Source organism: Cenococcum geophilum, assembly GCF_001692895.1.
Source record: "Cenococcum geophilum 1.58 unplaced genomic scaffold K441scaffold_33, whole genome shotgun sequence".
NCBI lineage: Eukaryota > Fungi > Ascomycota > Dothideomycetes > Gloniales > Gloniaceae > Cenococcum > Cenococcum geophilum.
This window is the reverse complement of record NW_027137591.1, coordinates 223,768-239,584: the sequence shown is the minus strand read 5'-3', so window position 1 is coordinate 239,584 and position 15,817 is coordinate 223,768. Positions and strand designations below refer to the sequence as shown.

At 43.9% G+C, this 15,817-nt stretch overlaps 3 protein-coding genes across 3 annotated transcripts; 1 reads left to right on the top strand and 2 right to left on the bottom strand.

Annotated features, from left to right (window-relative positions):
- Positions 1 to 4,609: 4,609 nt before the first annotated feature.
- Positions 4,610 to 6,516, bottom strand: K441DRAFT_663289 (uncharacterized protein). Its single transcript, XM_067649174.1, has 4 exons — positions 6,226 to 6,516; positions 6,029 to 6,173; positions 5,419 to 5,676; positions 4,610 to 5,357 (listed from the first exon to the last, which is right to left on the bottom strand). Exons 2-4 carry the CDS (start codon positions 6,063 to 6,065, stop codon positions 4,744 to 4,746), a joined length of 909 nt encoding a protein of 302 aa, XP_067501617.1. The 5' UTR covers positions 6,066 to 6,173; positions 6,226 to 6,516; the 3' UTR covers positions 4,610 to 4,743.
- Positions 6,517 to 9,350: 2,834 nt separating this feature from the next.
- Positions 9,351 to 10,745, top strand: K441DRAFT_185141 (uncharacterized protein). Its single transcript, XM_067640397.1, has one exon. It carries the CDS (start codon positions 9,532 to 9,534, stop codon positions 10,663 to 10,665), a length of 1,134 nt encoding a protein of 377 aa, XP_067501616.1. The 5' UTR covers positions 9,351 to 9,531; the 3' UTR covers positions 10,666 to 10,745.
- Positions 10,746 to 11,950: 1,205 nt separating this feature from the next.
- Positions 11,951 to 13,910, bottom strand: K441DRAFT_185131 (uncharacterized protein). The gene is made up of 2 exons (XM_067640396.1): positions 13,742 to 13,910; positions 11,951 to 13,500 (listed from the first exon to the last, which is right to left on the bottom strand). Exon 2 carries the CDS (start codon positions 13,471 to 13,473, stop codon positions 11,983 to 11,985), a length of 1,491 nt encoding a protein of 496 aa, XP_067501615.1. The 5' UTR covers positions 13,474 to 13,500; positions 13,742 to 13,910; the 3' UTR covers positions 11,951 to 11,982.
- Between the last annotated feature and the right edge of the window lie 1,907 nt (positions 13,911 to 15,817).

Here is a 15,817-nt window from a genome sequence, read left to right as displayed (position 1 = left end):
ACAGTGTAATACACGGTGTAAGTGTAAGCTTATATAATATATTATATATCGTAATCCTCAACGTCCTCCTGGTCGTCGTTTTTATTGTCGCCGAATCTATATATATCCGGCTTAAAAAGAGCCTCTATAAGATTCTCATCCTTTTCTTTATCCTTATCTTCTTTATTATTAAACTAGGTATTTTTTTTATCTCTAATTCTCTCTCGTATTCGTAGATTCTAGTATATATATACTAGCTTATTTACTTAATTGTTTAATAGAGAATTCCTATTCCTACTATAAATAAAGCTAAAGGCTGACTAGTTCCTTTCTGTAGCGCCCATAATAGGTAAGACTAAAAGCGCTATCTTCACTAATTGAACGAGCTTAGTATGGGATAAAAAGAGACTCTTCTACTATAGAACTAGGTCTATCTTCTTTATAGCTGCCTAATTAAGAGGCCTACTAAAAGGACCTAATTTAGCTCGTAGTTTAAGAAGCTCAGCATATACCGTAGCGGTCTTCTTTTTATTATTTTTGTAGTGCTCTAATAGCCAACCTCTAACACCTTTTATTTACCTATTAGTAATATTAATGGGCCTCTTATTACGGGTAATAGGATCATAAAGGTAAGTAATTGTTATAAGGGGGTAATAGAGTTTCTTAAAGCGCTAGCCGATAAGTTAGAGCACCGCCAAGTAGGTAAGTAGAGTATTAGATAAGGTAGCCGTCTTATTAAGTAGGAAGGTGTAGTACGCGTATAAGCGTAAGAGCTTTAGTTTATTGGTTTTAAGCGATATTATTACCTAAAGAAAAGGTGTTAATAGAGCCTCTAATTCCTTCGTTTTAGCCTAATACTGCTTATTAAGGATTATAGTCCTTATCCTGTTGTACTTGCCCCTTATATCTACATCTAGCTTATTACCTAGGTAAGCTTATTAATTAAGAATAGCTTATTATATTACTTTAATATTACTAATATTCAATTAAACGGTATACAATTTGCCTTGCTATTTTATTTTACCTAGTAGTTATAGAGTAACAAACTTCTAATTAATTTCCTTAGTAGTAGCTTTAAGCAAGCCGTTTAATACGGCTGAATTCTTCTAATATTAATTAACGTCTTTAACGGCTTTAAAGTGTTAATAAAGCTTTAGTACCTTTATAATATCCTTAACCAAAAGGTTTGTTATATAAAAGCCGCAGCTAAGGTAGAGAATCTCTAGGTACTCCTCTTATACCCCCTTTTAAGACTTCTTTATATTACTAGCGTTATTAGTAGTTATAGCGATAATATTCTAAGGACCAATATCCTTAACTGTCTCATTTAAGCCGTCTATAATGTATTAACCAGTATAGCAATTTTTTCCTATTATAATTAACTTTAGGAATATAGCCTCTAATCAAGTAATTAATAAGTAGTTAATAATACTCTTACCCTAAGGATTTAACCAGCCATTAGATACTAGTGTAAGCTTACCCAAATATTAAGTAATTAGATCCTTTATTTTAGCCTTAAGCTTCTTATATATTTAGTTAAGAAGAGGATTAGCTAGCTAGTAGCGTAAAGGAGGTTTATAGGTAAGTTAAATTTAATAAAGAAACTTAAGAAATAGCTTATTCTTAACCTAGATTAATTAGTAAGCAATTAAAATATTAATTAAGAAGCTACTTACTAAGCTTAGAGTAATTCTAGTATTAAAGAAGAACTTAGTAAGAAGCTTATTAAGTACAGCTACCTCTGCTATCTCAACAATATCATACCAAGTTCCCTTACGCGGTCGCTTACAATTAGGCTTTAAAGCGCTTTTTAGAGCCTCTAATAAGTGAGGTTAATATTCGGCATATAGGCGTTAAGGCAGTTCCTTACACTTTTTTAGGTAGGCGACGACCTTCTAATAACTATTTAAGTGCTATATCTTCTAGCAGTAGATATAGACGACCTTTAGATAGGTTTTACTAGGGAGTTTATAGGCAGCAACCTCCTTCCAGCATAGATTAGCTGTAGAGCCTGCTATTTAGTAAACAATTTAACTGAAACACTATACTAAGGCTTATAATAGAGGCGAGTATACCGCTTAAAGAAATACTGTGATGAACGGCGTTGCAAATAGATGTTCTGCTTATAGAAATTTACTATAGGCGAGCCATCTAAATAAAAGACTCTTTATTACACTGTTTACTAAGCATGTGGCCCGTGCAATACACGGTGTAAGCCTCTAGAATACACGTGTACACCGTGTATGTACACGAGTGTATGTACACGTGTAAGTGTAAGCTCACACCCCTACTCCGCGCAGGCTGCGCGTAGGTTACGTGTCAAAAACGTCAAATGCGTCAACTACGTCAACGATAGCCATTTGGCAGCCAATTGGCCTAGTTGGCAGTATTCGATTTTTACTTGACGGGTAGTTTGAAAGTCAGCCTGCGAATATTTTCCCGATGTTAGAGGAGATATTTAGATACTCGTTTAATTGTTAAGCGTTAATTTTAACACTTATTTAGCTACTATCCCTTCGGCTGGTAAGGTTCTACGATAGTTGGACCGTGCGCGAACACCAGAATCAAAAGTACGTGTATGGTCACGGGTCCTTGATCCTATTGATTCTATTGGCTGGCTCTTATCGATAACCGTAGGACCAAATCTACCAGCCGAAGGGATAACTTTAGAAGTATTCGTATATAGGCAATCTGGCAAACAATATTGATTTTAAAAAGCTTTATATATTTTTAATATTAAGGTATTATAAAGCTCGCTGCCAAGATGGGGAACCTCATACTAATCTATATGAGGGTCTCCGCCCGAGAGGCGTCACTAGTAAGGCGCTAACCACCGGATGCGCCAGGACGCTGTACATATCCCTTCGTGCGGCAGAAGTCACTTTTCGTATTGGGCGCTTTTGGCGCTTTTGCTTGGGTTAGCATGCTGTAGGCACCCTAGCTAGCGCAATTTTATTAGCAATCCCCACCAATATTGCGATGCCGACAAAATGTTGTAGAAGGCCACCACTAAAAACACCAATATGTATTTAAGGAAGTTGAGCAAGAAGTCGTGATATATAACGCCATATCTGTAGATTTCTGCCCTTCTTCCGTCAACCAGCTGCTAATTATATAGGAAAATCCTCTATTAAAGTCCACTAAATTACTACCAGGCGGTATAAGGACAACATTTTACTAATAATTTAAGGATTAAATAGACGGCGATAATATTAAAGCTTTTTAATTAACTACACCAAATATTATACAGGCTTCCTGGCCACTTCGCTGCTGTTCACCAAGCGTCAATGAGGCGCCGGCACCCCTGCCGCCGAGTAACCGCACTGACCAGAGGCTTCAATACCAAGCTATATACGGTATGGAGCCTCTAGATAGGCTTATGGGCGTGCATATACGAAAAGTGCAAGAAACGGTTGCCACACAAAGGGATTGTACTTCGGTATCAGGCTAAGTTTTGTTAGCATACGTAGAGCTTGGCAAAAGAATTCCTCTTTTGTCATTGGTTACTTTCAAAGATTATCCTACATCATTGGTCAGATGGCCTGTCTTATCCTTGTCAATAATCCATGTCAGACGGGACGGACTAACGAAACTTATGCCTGATACCGTAGTAACAACCAACAAAAATACTCCAGAGGAACCTTGGCAAGGCACGAGGCGTTGGTAGCTCCAACAAGGCAAATAACATTGCGGTTCACCGAATCTAAGGTGAGAGAGCGGCCCCAACCTAATTTTAGCCGGATTAGGCCTGGACTTACACAAGATTGGAAGGATGGTGCCACAGCCATTTGCCGGCAATTCATCTAATTGGTGGCCCCTCTACTAGCATGTACACCCTCCTATCAACTCCGGTGGTTAGCGCAGCCACGTCTGCACGGCCTTACTTTCCCTTAAACAGCAAAAATACCAAAACTTCCCCTACAAAAGGGCCGTGCAGACGTGGCTGCGCTAACCACCGGAGTTGACAGGAGGGTGTATGTCACCTCCGATTGGCCGTGGGAGTGAATGCCTAAGGCTTCTCAAGATATTCTCTCAAAGCCTTGCATGAAACGACGCATAGGAATTAATTATTATGAACTATTTGGTGGCCTAAGGCCTTGTTTGGTGACTTTTTTCTACCTGTGAGATTCCACCGTTTCGACCACCAAAAATTCGAAATGGAACGAACAGGTCAAATAAATCGAACAGGTCAAAAATTGAACAGGTTTGGGCCTTCCGTTTGGTAGATCAACCTGTTCGAATAGCTTGGCAGCTGAAATTGAGGTTCGAAACGGCCGTTTCGACTTCATCGCGTCTACCGCGATTCTGCGGCCCAAAGTAGTATAGAGTGCGCGATTTCTAAGTCTTGGCCGCGAAATGGTTGTCGAACAGGTGAAAATCGAAAAGCACCTCACTAGGTACTTTTCAACACCTGCCCAGCCGTTTCGACGTTAATCTGGCCATCTGTGCACTATCCTGCCCGATTTGTGAAGTCTTTGATCGTGTATATCAAGCACGTGATCGCGATCAACGATTCTACCAAACGATAGACATCCACCAGTTCATTCTACACCCCTGCAAGGCATCAACTCGTGGCGCTTACAATTGGAGCTATCCGGCGTCAAAGATTCGAACAGGTCGAATTTTGGTGGTCGAAACGGTGGAATCTCACAGGTAGAAAAAAAGTCACCAAACAAGGCCTAAGATCCCTTATATTCACGTTGCCCTCGTAAGTCTCCCAATACCCAGAAACAACCAGATAAAACACATTCCCTAATAATACGATCACCAGAACATTATAAAGAAGACAAATGCTACCAAAAGTAACGAGACGATCACTAGGTCATTCTTCCTCAGTCCTCTTGCTCCCCTTGGATCTCTCGCCGCATGTTGGACTTTGCCTACGTGTCCACCGGCCACTTGAACTAAAATCGACGGATCCCCAATCGTCCACACTCCAGGATGTGACGAGCCGCACAGTATACATAAGGGTAGTGTCGGCAACTGACCATCGCTGGCGCCCCTTCGATTCTGGCTACGACGAGGTTCGTTCGCTGGGAGTCGCGTCTGGCCCACCCTCCTGATTATGTCTTTGGCTTCATATAGTTCCCCCGTTATCGTAAGAGGACCTCTCAACGCCAACGTCATTGCGCTATGTTCACCATTCACGATCGGACGCGGATTGAATTCTGCTCTACGTCGAATGACGGTTGCCTGCGTGTGGTTGCCCGGGCTGCCTCCTCGCCTTCGGTCCGTCCGACGAATGTTCTTGGGTTCACCCTGGTTTCTGGCCGCTGCACCCTGCCTTGCAAGCTCTTGTCCTTGGCCTCCAGCTATCCCAGGCGTGTTGCGCGTGCCACCTCCGGTATTTGACGCATATGGTTGAAACCAATCATTTACTGCCAACCGTGAGCAAATATGTTCTGAGACCTCTAATGTTGGAATAGGCTCGCCACTCACACCACGTCCTACCCTCATCCGTCTTAAGAAAGTCTGCAGCCCCCTTTTCGAAGAACTCGTTCTTCCCCAGATGCTTCAGTGGGCCTGCTGTCATCTGTGTGATCAACTTTGCAACAGCTTCAGCGCGTTTCCCCCCGGCGTCGACATGCGACATATGCAACTCGACGAGTCCAAACAAAGCATCTGCAAGCTCCTTCGAGCTATTATATTGACGGAGGGCGTTTTCAACCTTATTAATTTGTTTCGCCGTGGCGATACCTGTAGATATGTTATTAGCACTGTCACGGATATGCTACCAAGAAATTCGTCAAATCCGCTGCAACCCATCCTAGGACAGCCGGGGTGTCGGCTGCAGAGCCCTCGACGCTGAGGGATTAGGTTTCGGCCCAGAAACACGGAGCTCCGCGCATGGCAGACTTTAACGAAGATTTAATTTCCACCATCCAAGCTCCACCATGTTGCCAACCTGAACAGCAAGAGAGAGAAGCTTCAGCAGCTAGTGCGCGCTGTTTCGGCTTCTGCGACTGGAAATGAGACCCGCGGCAATGCTCCCTTCATTCCCACCGTCGTTGATGGCTTTAAGTGCTGGGAGAGAGTATTAGATGCTTACCTTCCACTTCTAGCTTGGAGCCTGCATAGGAAGTCATGTTTAGAGATTTTCTTAGATCGAGCAAGTGCACTAGCGATAACGGTCGGAGCTACTCGTTTACTTCCTCTCTGGTTTTTTTTCCAGAGCTACCTGCGCGGAGCTAGGCCTACCCAGTGTCAGCACCCGAGTTGGATTGTCGCGGGCGAGTGAACACTCACTTAGCCTTAGGTAAGTAGAATGTAGAGTCAACCGATTGGACACAGTATAGTAGTCGTGGTGGCGCGTATGGAGTGGGCGAGGTGAGAAGCTCGTCTAAGACGTAATGTATCCTGAGCTTGGCCAGAGCTAGGCGAGTGGATAGTGCTAGCACAACGAACACGGGAGGGCGCCGTACGGATAACAACGCTCAATTATTCGGCGTCTGGACTGTGAGAGTATTAGAATTATCGTGTACGGCTGGCATGAAGCATTTCAGATATCTTCGTACGAGGAGAGGTATGGGTTGGGGATGTATCGCTGTTGAATCGAAGCGGGAAGGCAGGTTTCTATTGTTGGTGCTACAGCCGGCTTGGCGCGCTAGCAGATTAATTAACGAAACGACAGCGAAACAAAGGAAGACGAGTAACGTAGCTTATGGGCTTTTGACGGTTTTGAACATCAAAACTAATGCCTCAATGCCTCAATGCTCAATTGCAGGCATTTTCTTAATAAAAGGCATCGAGCAGCATTTTATCTACGATATAAATAAAATGAAGCTTTAGTTTTATAATCAAGGCTCTATCGCGACATTTTATAGTGTTTGTATTGGAAGCTCTACTCGATCGACTGCACGACGTTGCCCATATCCACGCCAACGTCCACATCTGACATCTCACTGTCGCTCGAACTGCTCTGCTCGTCGTCCTCTACCTCTACCTGTGTATTGACCTCTTCATCTACCTTTTATGCAGCTGCTTTTAAAGCCTTTGAGTGAGCCGTTGCTGCCTCAAATGTAACAGTAGATGCCTCTGCCGTCGATTGCGGGGTCACAGCTCGGCGTGGTCCGCAAAAAACTCGGCGTGGTCCAAAAGTTTAACGTGGTCCGAACTTGCAAACCAGCTTTTGGACCACGATCAGCTTCGGACCACGCCGAGCTTTATGCATATGCAGCGCATATACCAAAAATTAATTATTTTAAAATTAGCAAATAAATAATATTATATAATATTTAAGATGTATATGCTTAGCATATGCTAAGCATATACTATAGTGTTGCCTACCTATAGAATAGTAGGTATATACGCTGCATATGCTAAGTATATGCTATAGTATAGCCTACCTTATAGAATAGTAAGTATATATACTATATACTGCATATGCTAAGCATATACTATAGTGTCGCCTACCTATAAAATAGTAGGTATATACGCTGCATATGCTAAGTATATGCTATAGTATAGCCTACTTTATAGAATAGTAAGTATATATACTATATATACTGCATATGCTAAGTATATGCTATAGTATAGCCTACCTTATAGAATAGTAAGTATATATACTATATATACTGCATATGCTAAGCATATACTATAGTATAGCCTACTTTATAGAACAGTAAATATATATGCTGTATATGCTGCATATGCTAAGCATATACAATAGTATAGCCTACCTATAAAATAGTAAGTATATACGCTGCATATGCTAAGCATATACTATAATATAGCCTACTTATAAAATGGTAAGAATATATACTATATATGCTAAATATATACTATAGTATAGCCTACCTATAGAATAGTAAGTATATATAATAGTATAACCTACCTTATAAAATAATAAGTATATTATTAGAGTATATATATTAGATCCTACCGCAGTTATAATATATTCGCGATAACTGCTATCTTTTTAGCTATATAGTAACGTAAGGCAGGACATATTATATATATACTTACTATTCTATAAGGTAGGCTATGCTATAGTATATGCTTAGCATATACAGTGTATATACTTACTATTCTATAGATAGGTTATACTATAGTATATGCTTAGCATATGCAGTATATACAGTATATATACTTACTATTCTATAGGTAGGCTATACTATAGCATATGCTTAGTATATGCAGCGTATATACCTACTATTTTATAGGTAGGCGACACTATAGTATATACTTAGCATATGCAGTATATATAGTATATATACTTACTATTCTATAAGGTAGGCTATACTATAGCATATACTTAGCATATGCAGCGTATATACCCACTATTCTATAGGTAAGCGACACTATAGTATATGCTTAGCATATGCTAAGCATATACTGGGCATATACTCCTTCTAATAAGCCGTTTAACTACCGCGATATATTCTTGTTTGGTTTATACTAGTACGTGCATATGCTTAGTATATGCACTGCATATTTAGTGCATGCAGTCGCTAAGGTAAATTGTGGCTACCAATGCGCGTTCTGTATGGGTAAAAGTTGGGTACCGCCGACCTTTTTCCGGCGTTCCATCGGCGACCACGCTCAGCTTTCGCCGACCCACATCGGCGACCACGTTCAACTTTTTCCGGACCACGCTCAGCTGTAACCCCGTCGATTGCGCAGCGATCGCAAGCGCTTTGGCTGACGCAGCTTGATCCCTGCCTAAGCTTAAATAGGTAAGCAGCAAGATCATCCGTCAAAAGCCCCCCAACCGTGAAAAGCCCATAAGCTACGTTACTCAAGGTGCTACAGATCAAGTTGTCGTGCTTTTAAGGCTCATTTTACACCAGGTTATTGTTCTTCCTCAGCATCTTTGAAACCCACTCTCCCGACTGCAACTCCCTTGCCTCGTTGATTGTTCATCCTTCGCTCCGTATGTGGGGCGAAGGCGACTGGTGTTTTCTTGAATCCTGTTTTCGACCACCGTACGCTCTTGGTCGTCGTTATTCCCTCTTACACGCAACGAACGTAGCGGATATGATAGACCCGATCGATCTACTCAAACCTCTCACCTTCTAAACCTATGTTTACCTCCTCTAGATCGGCAGACTAGCGGGAGAACCTCGCTACAAATCCTACACCCTCCGGGTACCTGGTTCACGAAACAATGTGCGCACAAGGTCTGCACGCAGGCTTGATGGACATGTCAGACATTGCCTTACTGGACTCTGTCTCGCAGACTTGGGGAGCAAGCTCGCTCCATAAATATTTTTGGGACTCGACTTACTTCGCTCTGGACGGACAGCAGTCAAGTAACTGGGGCTTGTCAAGGACAGCGGATGTTAAACCAAGCGATAGAAATACTCATTGCGAATCGCCTACGGCAATATTGAATCTTAATTTTGCAAAATTTCCAGAGAACTGCGTGCATGGGGAATATTGAATCTTAATTTTGCAAAATTTCCAGAGAACTGCGTGCATGAATTAAACGGACCGCCGGTTTCGACCAGCTGCCCGGCCGAACCTCTACCAAGTTGGACCAGCGGGTTCTGTTTTAGGGCCCCCACTTCATGTGACGATGTCAAGAGTGCAGAAGAACCCGAGCGCTCGTCGATGCTTCCCCGTCAATTTCCTTCAGATACCTATTCCGCAGATACGACCCCTCATCTACCGATCTCGATTCCTCAGCCGCCGTCAGTGCCATTGTCCAAACGCCGGATAGAGCCTGTCAAGCCCTCGAAAACGTCTTCTCAGAAACCTAGCCTTCTCTCACAATGTCAAGAATGCGATCGCGCGTTTAGATATCCAAAAGACCTTGAGAGACATAAGCGTTCACTCCATGTCGGGCTGTCGCGCATGTGGTTTTGCCCGCATTCAGTGTGCAAGTTTAGTGGCCAAGGTTTCAGTCGGAAGGACAAATTCTTCCAACACATCCGAACACATTCAGATGGGATGAATGTTGCATCGAGCTTGGAACAAATTGCTCAGAGTTGCTATCGTATACCTTTTCCCCAGCTTGAGCGAGGACTTACTGGGGTTAAGTCTTTAAGCGAAGGCGCTAAAGCATCACAAAGTCTGGTCTCTGGGCATAGGGACAAGAAATATTCTTCTTTTATGGAGATTGAGAGAGGTCTACGCAGCGATGAAAATATTTGCGGAAAGACTACTGCTTCTGTGAGCCGGACTGCTCCAAGCTCGCCGTCATTGGACCTTATTTCAAGGCCCGAAATTATTGAAACTACACTGAGTTCAATGAGCGGTTTCGAAGTTACGAAATCTGTTGAGGAGGAAAAGATATACAACTGTACAGTCTCAAAGTGTCAGAGCAAGTTTACTCACAAGTATGACCTTTGTAGACACGAGAAAACAGTGCATATGAGCCAAGGCGCTGGTGAAGGCTACAGGTGTGCTTCTGTGGGGTGTAAGAAGGCGGACAAAATATGGACGCGTCTCGACAACTTCAAACAGCACTTGGTAAGGAGGCATGGGAACGAAGACATCGACCAGTTGGTTCGAAAGTCCACTAGGTTGATTCATGGCGTTGAAGCTAACTTCATATTTAACATCGAAACACCCGAAATGGTTTGTCAAAAGCGTTCAGCTGATCGCAACGTCACGAAGCAGGCAGCCCCAAACTCTCGCCCATCGAACAGTTTAAGACCTGGATCGTCATTTGGACAAGACGAGTTGGAATATAATGATGAATTTGAAGCGAGCTGGAGAGATTTTGTTGACTTCGATAAATAGCGTGATTTGAATATTTTATCTGTCAGGACAGTGACTAGGCTGGCATGGAATATATAAATAAGAGGATCCATGAGGAAGAAGCTGTCATGGCGGAAAAAATATATAAAAGACTATGAGGAAGAATCTAAGGGGCTCGATGGCCCGAGAAGATATCTACAATTATCTCAGGTGCCTCAGCCGCTTCGCGAGGAATTTGTGGCGGTTGCATAACTCAGCACCCTTCAACCCCCCCTGCAAACCCCCCCCCCTGCAACCCTCCCAATCCCTCTGCGAAGCGTCTGAGAGCTTATGGGCGCGTGTTTGGTACAACTCGTATGCCATCTCCAACGCATGTTAAATTCAAATAGCTATACCAGGGCCAATTCAGCAGCTATTACTACAGTTTGCGATGCATTTACATTGTAACCTCTCCTACTAATATATTCTAATTAATTAAACTAGCTAACTAACGTATTATGGGGCGAAGTACAGCCTTAAAGTTCAAAGACGCGTTTTTAAACCCGTATTTACCCAACCAGCTATATCAGAACCTTAATCGCATTTTACCACCACAACTTATTTTTCCCTAAGATTAGGTAAGCTACTTCTTATTATAGCTAAGAAGTAGCTTACCCAATCTTAGGGAAAAATAAGTTATGGTGGGGAAGTTCCATCTTAAAAGCATAAGAAAACTATAAGGTGTAACGTATGTAACGGGGTTTTGACCGCACCCTAGTTTTGACCGCGCTAGCGTACCGCCTGCTATTTTAAGTAAAGTTTTGTTGTTCTGCCAAAATTAAAGCAACACATACATTTAAAAGGCGGTGTGTCGTGCTAAGGCTTACCTAGGCGTGATAGATATAACCTAGGTAAAGTTTTGATGTTCAAAACAGTCATAACCCAGGGTGCGGTCAAAACCCCGTTACCTACGTTAAGGGTGCGAAACGCGCCTATTTTCCCTCAGACCCTCGGAGAGGAATTGCCTCGCACGTGCGCTAATTGGCTAGATCGCTTACGCACGGTGCCTTCCTTAGCAGAATTTTATAACAGAATTACATAATATTTATAAAGTGAGAGGTAAATTCCTCAACGAGGGTCTGGGGCACTTAAGATAAATCGACAAGGTGACCCGCGCACCGTCATGTGACCCATCACGTGCACGTCGCCGAGCTCAAAGAGACTACCCTAACTAACAGTATCTATTTAGCTACAAAACTATCCGTTATGACAAGATTTAATAACCAAGCAAAGCAAGAGGAGCTGACTTCTAGATAATATGCTGAAAAGGAAGAATGCTTGATTGCTAGCCCTTGGCTAACATTGCTGTGAATTAAGACCTTATTTATGATCCGTGTCGCTTTCCCAACCAGTACTGGTCCTTGACAAGGGCCCAATGTCGAGCTGATCAAGTGAGGCTTTCAAGGTCTTGTCTTTGATGACCCCCATCACTGCCAATCTGAATACAAGACCACATATGGATGTTCGATCATGGGCTTGATCCTGAAACCAGTTCCACGCGGCATGTAGGTCCGACTTGATCTTCTGTTGGTCGTCCTCATAATCAGCACTAAGAGCGGCTTGTCGCCGAGTACTCGTCAAGACAAAATTGAGGCTCTGTTTCACTTCGTCCGTCATCTCAACCTTCTCCCGCAAAAACCTGTTAGCGGCCTCCCCCTGACCAGCAAAGTCCTGGAGCAACGTTAGAGCATTCATCATAACGCGGCACCGTCTGCCAGGTGCGCTTTCCGTCTTCTTATCGTCCGTAAGTTGGGGCAGCATACGATAAATCAGGCATAGGGTTGCAGTCATGCTATCATCTGGCTTAAAGGGAGGCTGAAATGTAGCCACAACATCATCTAGCTTTGGCTCGTCCGAGAATCCCAGTTCTTTGACTGCGTTGCGTACAGCGAGCGGATAGTCCTTGTCTTGCAGCCTGAGGAATTCTAAAAGCACGTCTAGGGGCCCTTCCTCAAACTTTCGTGTTTCCTCCGAACTTACAAGCAGATCCAAATTGTCGAGGTAGATGCCAAAGTCATGCACATGTGCAAACCTCGTAAAGGTGCGCTTCAGGACCATATCGTGGAATTGTTCCAGAAGTAGATCTCCGGACTGGACAAGGCCATTGAGAGCGTCAAGAACTCTCTCTTCTTGAAAAGTGGGTGGCCCATAAGCGTAGCTCTTGTATTTCACATCATGTCCTGCCTCCGCCCAGGCATGGGAGAGTGCCGAGACCACCTGTATCTCGACCTTATCACCCGGGATAAAGTGATAACCATCTCGTACGCTGTACTCCTCTTTCATGGGGGCTCGGTAATGTACTGCTTCGTAACCTAGGTGTTTAGGTTTGTATTTCTTCTGACCCTGTGATTCATCCTGTAATTCCGCCGGTCTTAAACCTTCATGTAGCCTCTTCTTGATGTCTTGCCCGAAGATATCTCGAATCATCGCATCAGCTTTACCGCGTTGGGGTTCACTAGGCATGTAGAGGATCATGCGTACTCCTGCAAAATCGTGGATATCCTTCTTGATGGCTTCGGAGCTGTCGTAATGCTCCGTCTGGTCTCGCATGATCAACTTCTCTCGGAGACTATCTGGCTCTTTCGCTCGAAACCTAATATTGGCATGAAGTCTTTCCCCATCGGGCTTTCCTTTTTCAGCTGCGAGCTTCTCCTTTGTGAGGTCGGCGGCGCGTTTAGCAAGGTTGTAGTAGTGATCAAAGTAATATTCGTTGCTGATGAAATTCTTCACGAGTTCACTGGGCTCTAATTGGGCCAACCAGGTAACTGAGCGGGTTAAACCGCGTGAAGGAGCCCTTTCGTTGGTGTCCATATTTGACGAGGAAAGGATTTGAGTACCCTTGAGATACGAAGTTAGTAAGAAACCATTAAAACGATGAGATTTTATGGTGAGTCTAAAGGAAATATTGCTCTTCCGCATTTGGCCTCTTGTTCTCTGACTTGATCAAGGTTCTGCCCCGCCACCCAGTCTTCCCAGTGCGACACCAAGATTCAGATGCACGAGGTCAAATCAAGTTAGGCATAAGTGGAATATAGCGAAGACGAAGATGGCGATATGAACATGGAAAGAATAGACGCACCTATTGTCGACTGTTCTTAGTTAAACTATGTCCTGTGCCAAATCGTTTCGATGATCCACGCTCGCCTTTATGCCTGCTGCCGAGCGTTATGAAGAGTCTTGTCCTTCTGAGAAATGAAGTGATGAAAGTGGGACAAGGTTGCTAAATCGAAGAAGATGCGCACGCTGACCACATTCAGTTATTCTTCTTACCATCCCGTGGAGAGATTTTATCCCAACTAAGGTTGACACTGCCGTCAAGAAGTGCAGCAAGGCTGCGGAAAGAAGGCAGAATATCGTATAGACCGGTGAGAAGCCTTTTTGTCACGTAGGGCAATAGGCCAATAGAACCTAGCTGTAGCTTATGTCACTCGTTTCGTTTTGTAACCTATGCCATCAAGCTGCATTCCTCTATTAGCTTATCTTTCACCGGTCTATACGGTACTGGATTGTCTCGTGTATAGAGGTTGAATTGTGCAGACTCTCCATGTGGGATGGTCCTGAGGCGGCCGTTGTTCGCCATAGTATGCACACGTGGATCCCCATCTGACAAAGGGATTTCTTGCATCGGAGAATCGCCGGGGCAGTGCAAGCACTCGAAGGCAGCCTAGAGTCAAGGCAAGTAGTTGAGCCTTGAGTTCCGCACCCAAGTGACGACAAAGAGAAGCCTGACAATGATTAAAAAGATCTTATAGATCGGACTGCGTTTAGCCTGTGCACAACTCTTGCTGATCTTGGCACATGACTTTGATTTCGCATCACCACACGAAATAGGTGAGAGCTAGAAATCACTGGAATTTCAACGATATCGTCTCCTAGATATATGAAATTGTAAGTGAGGCTGTAGAAATGTATGAGAAGTGCTCACTAATCCAAATTTTTGGTGTAATAGAGTCGAGCAGCCGGCCTGGGAAGTCGACACCCAGTAGGGCTGCGTACGACGCGCCCTCTAGATGAGATACTCAACCCAGGTCCTGCGCCCCCTGCCACATTGAGAACGAAGCATGGGATGTATCCTACTAAGCGCATACGCGTTCTTTGCCTTATAATGATGGGCTGGCCGTTTAAGTAGATCGTAGAGGACCTCTAGGTTGATATCTCCATAGTATATCGACCCCATAATACTGTCCTTTTGTACGGCTCGGTGCGGCGCCATTAGTTGGGCAAATTTGAAGCGCTATTTAAGATAACTACTGCGGATAAGAACGCTCTGCTGGAGGGGCTTATTATTAATAGGTGGATGCTGTAGGACGAGATGGCTTGTTGGCTTTGGATGGATCCCGGTGTCTTAGTGCACCGACTAATAGTCTCACGGCTGTTAACGCGCGAGGGTTGGAGCTAGAAGAAGATGAGGCTGATATCCTAGAATCGTGATGAAAAGCTGAGGTACTAATACCGGGAAGATATAGCGCGTTCTGGAGAAATATGGTCGATTTTGCCTGCATCTACGGTTGATGGCTACCTGCTATGTATAGGCATAAAGAAGGGCTACTGGTCAACGTAAGAAGTATTGGATTGGCTGCAGTACCACCTTTTCCTAGCGCTCTAGCTGAGGTTCGATGGCGGGCCGATGTGTGTTGTCCTTTGATAACTGCTCTGCGCACTGCCGTGAGAGTGTTAGTGAGGCCATTCGAACTACCGGACACACGCTTCGCTATATACTACTACACTCTCCCGACTATAATTCTATCGAACTTACATTTTCGATGTTAAAGCCTGGCTGCGTCGAAACTATTACTTCCGGCGCCACTACTTTAATAACTTTGGGGATTTCTTGCGGGCGGCGGTGGTAGAGAGCGAATGCGATTAGTACGCGGTAAGATACTTCTACTATGCTGCCGGTGGGTTATACTTAAGACAGGATAGGCTCGAAGAACTGCTAGTTGAATTAAGGGACTATGAGCGCTCGTAGTTAGCTATATATTAATTTTAATTTCTACTGCTACCACCTTTACCAGCATCTCTAGGTATAAAGCCACCGCGGTATTGCATCGCATGAAGGTCTTGGGCAACTGCTAGTGCTTCCAGCTCTCGTACGTGCCTTTAGATGAGTCTTGAAGTCTTGAGCTGATCCTCCAGGGACGCCATGACGCTCCGT

Excerpts from the sequence above, each read along its gene's own strand:
- K441DRAFT_185141 (XM_067640397.1), top strand. The coding sequence starts at position 9,532 with ATGCTTCCCCGTCAATTTCCTTCAGATACCTATTCCGCAGATACGACC.
- K441DRAFT_185131 (XM_067640396.1), bottom strand. The coding sequence starts at position 13,473 with ATGGACACCAACGAAAGGGCTCCTTCACGCGGTTTAACCCGCTCAGTT.
- K441DRAFT_663289 (XM_067649174.1), bottom strand. The coding sequence starts at position 6,065 with ATGACTTCCTATGCAGGCTCCAAGCTAGAAGTGGAAG. Across the intron at positions 5,677-6,028 it reads CTCCAAGCTAGAAGTGGAAG|GTATCGCCACGGCGAAACAA; the intron begins GTAAGCATCTAA and ends ACATATCTACAG. Across the intron at positions 5,358-5,418 it reads GGATGAGGGTAGGACGTGGT|TAAATGATTGGTTTCAACCA; the intron begins GTGAGTGGCGAG and ends CACGGTTGGCAG.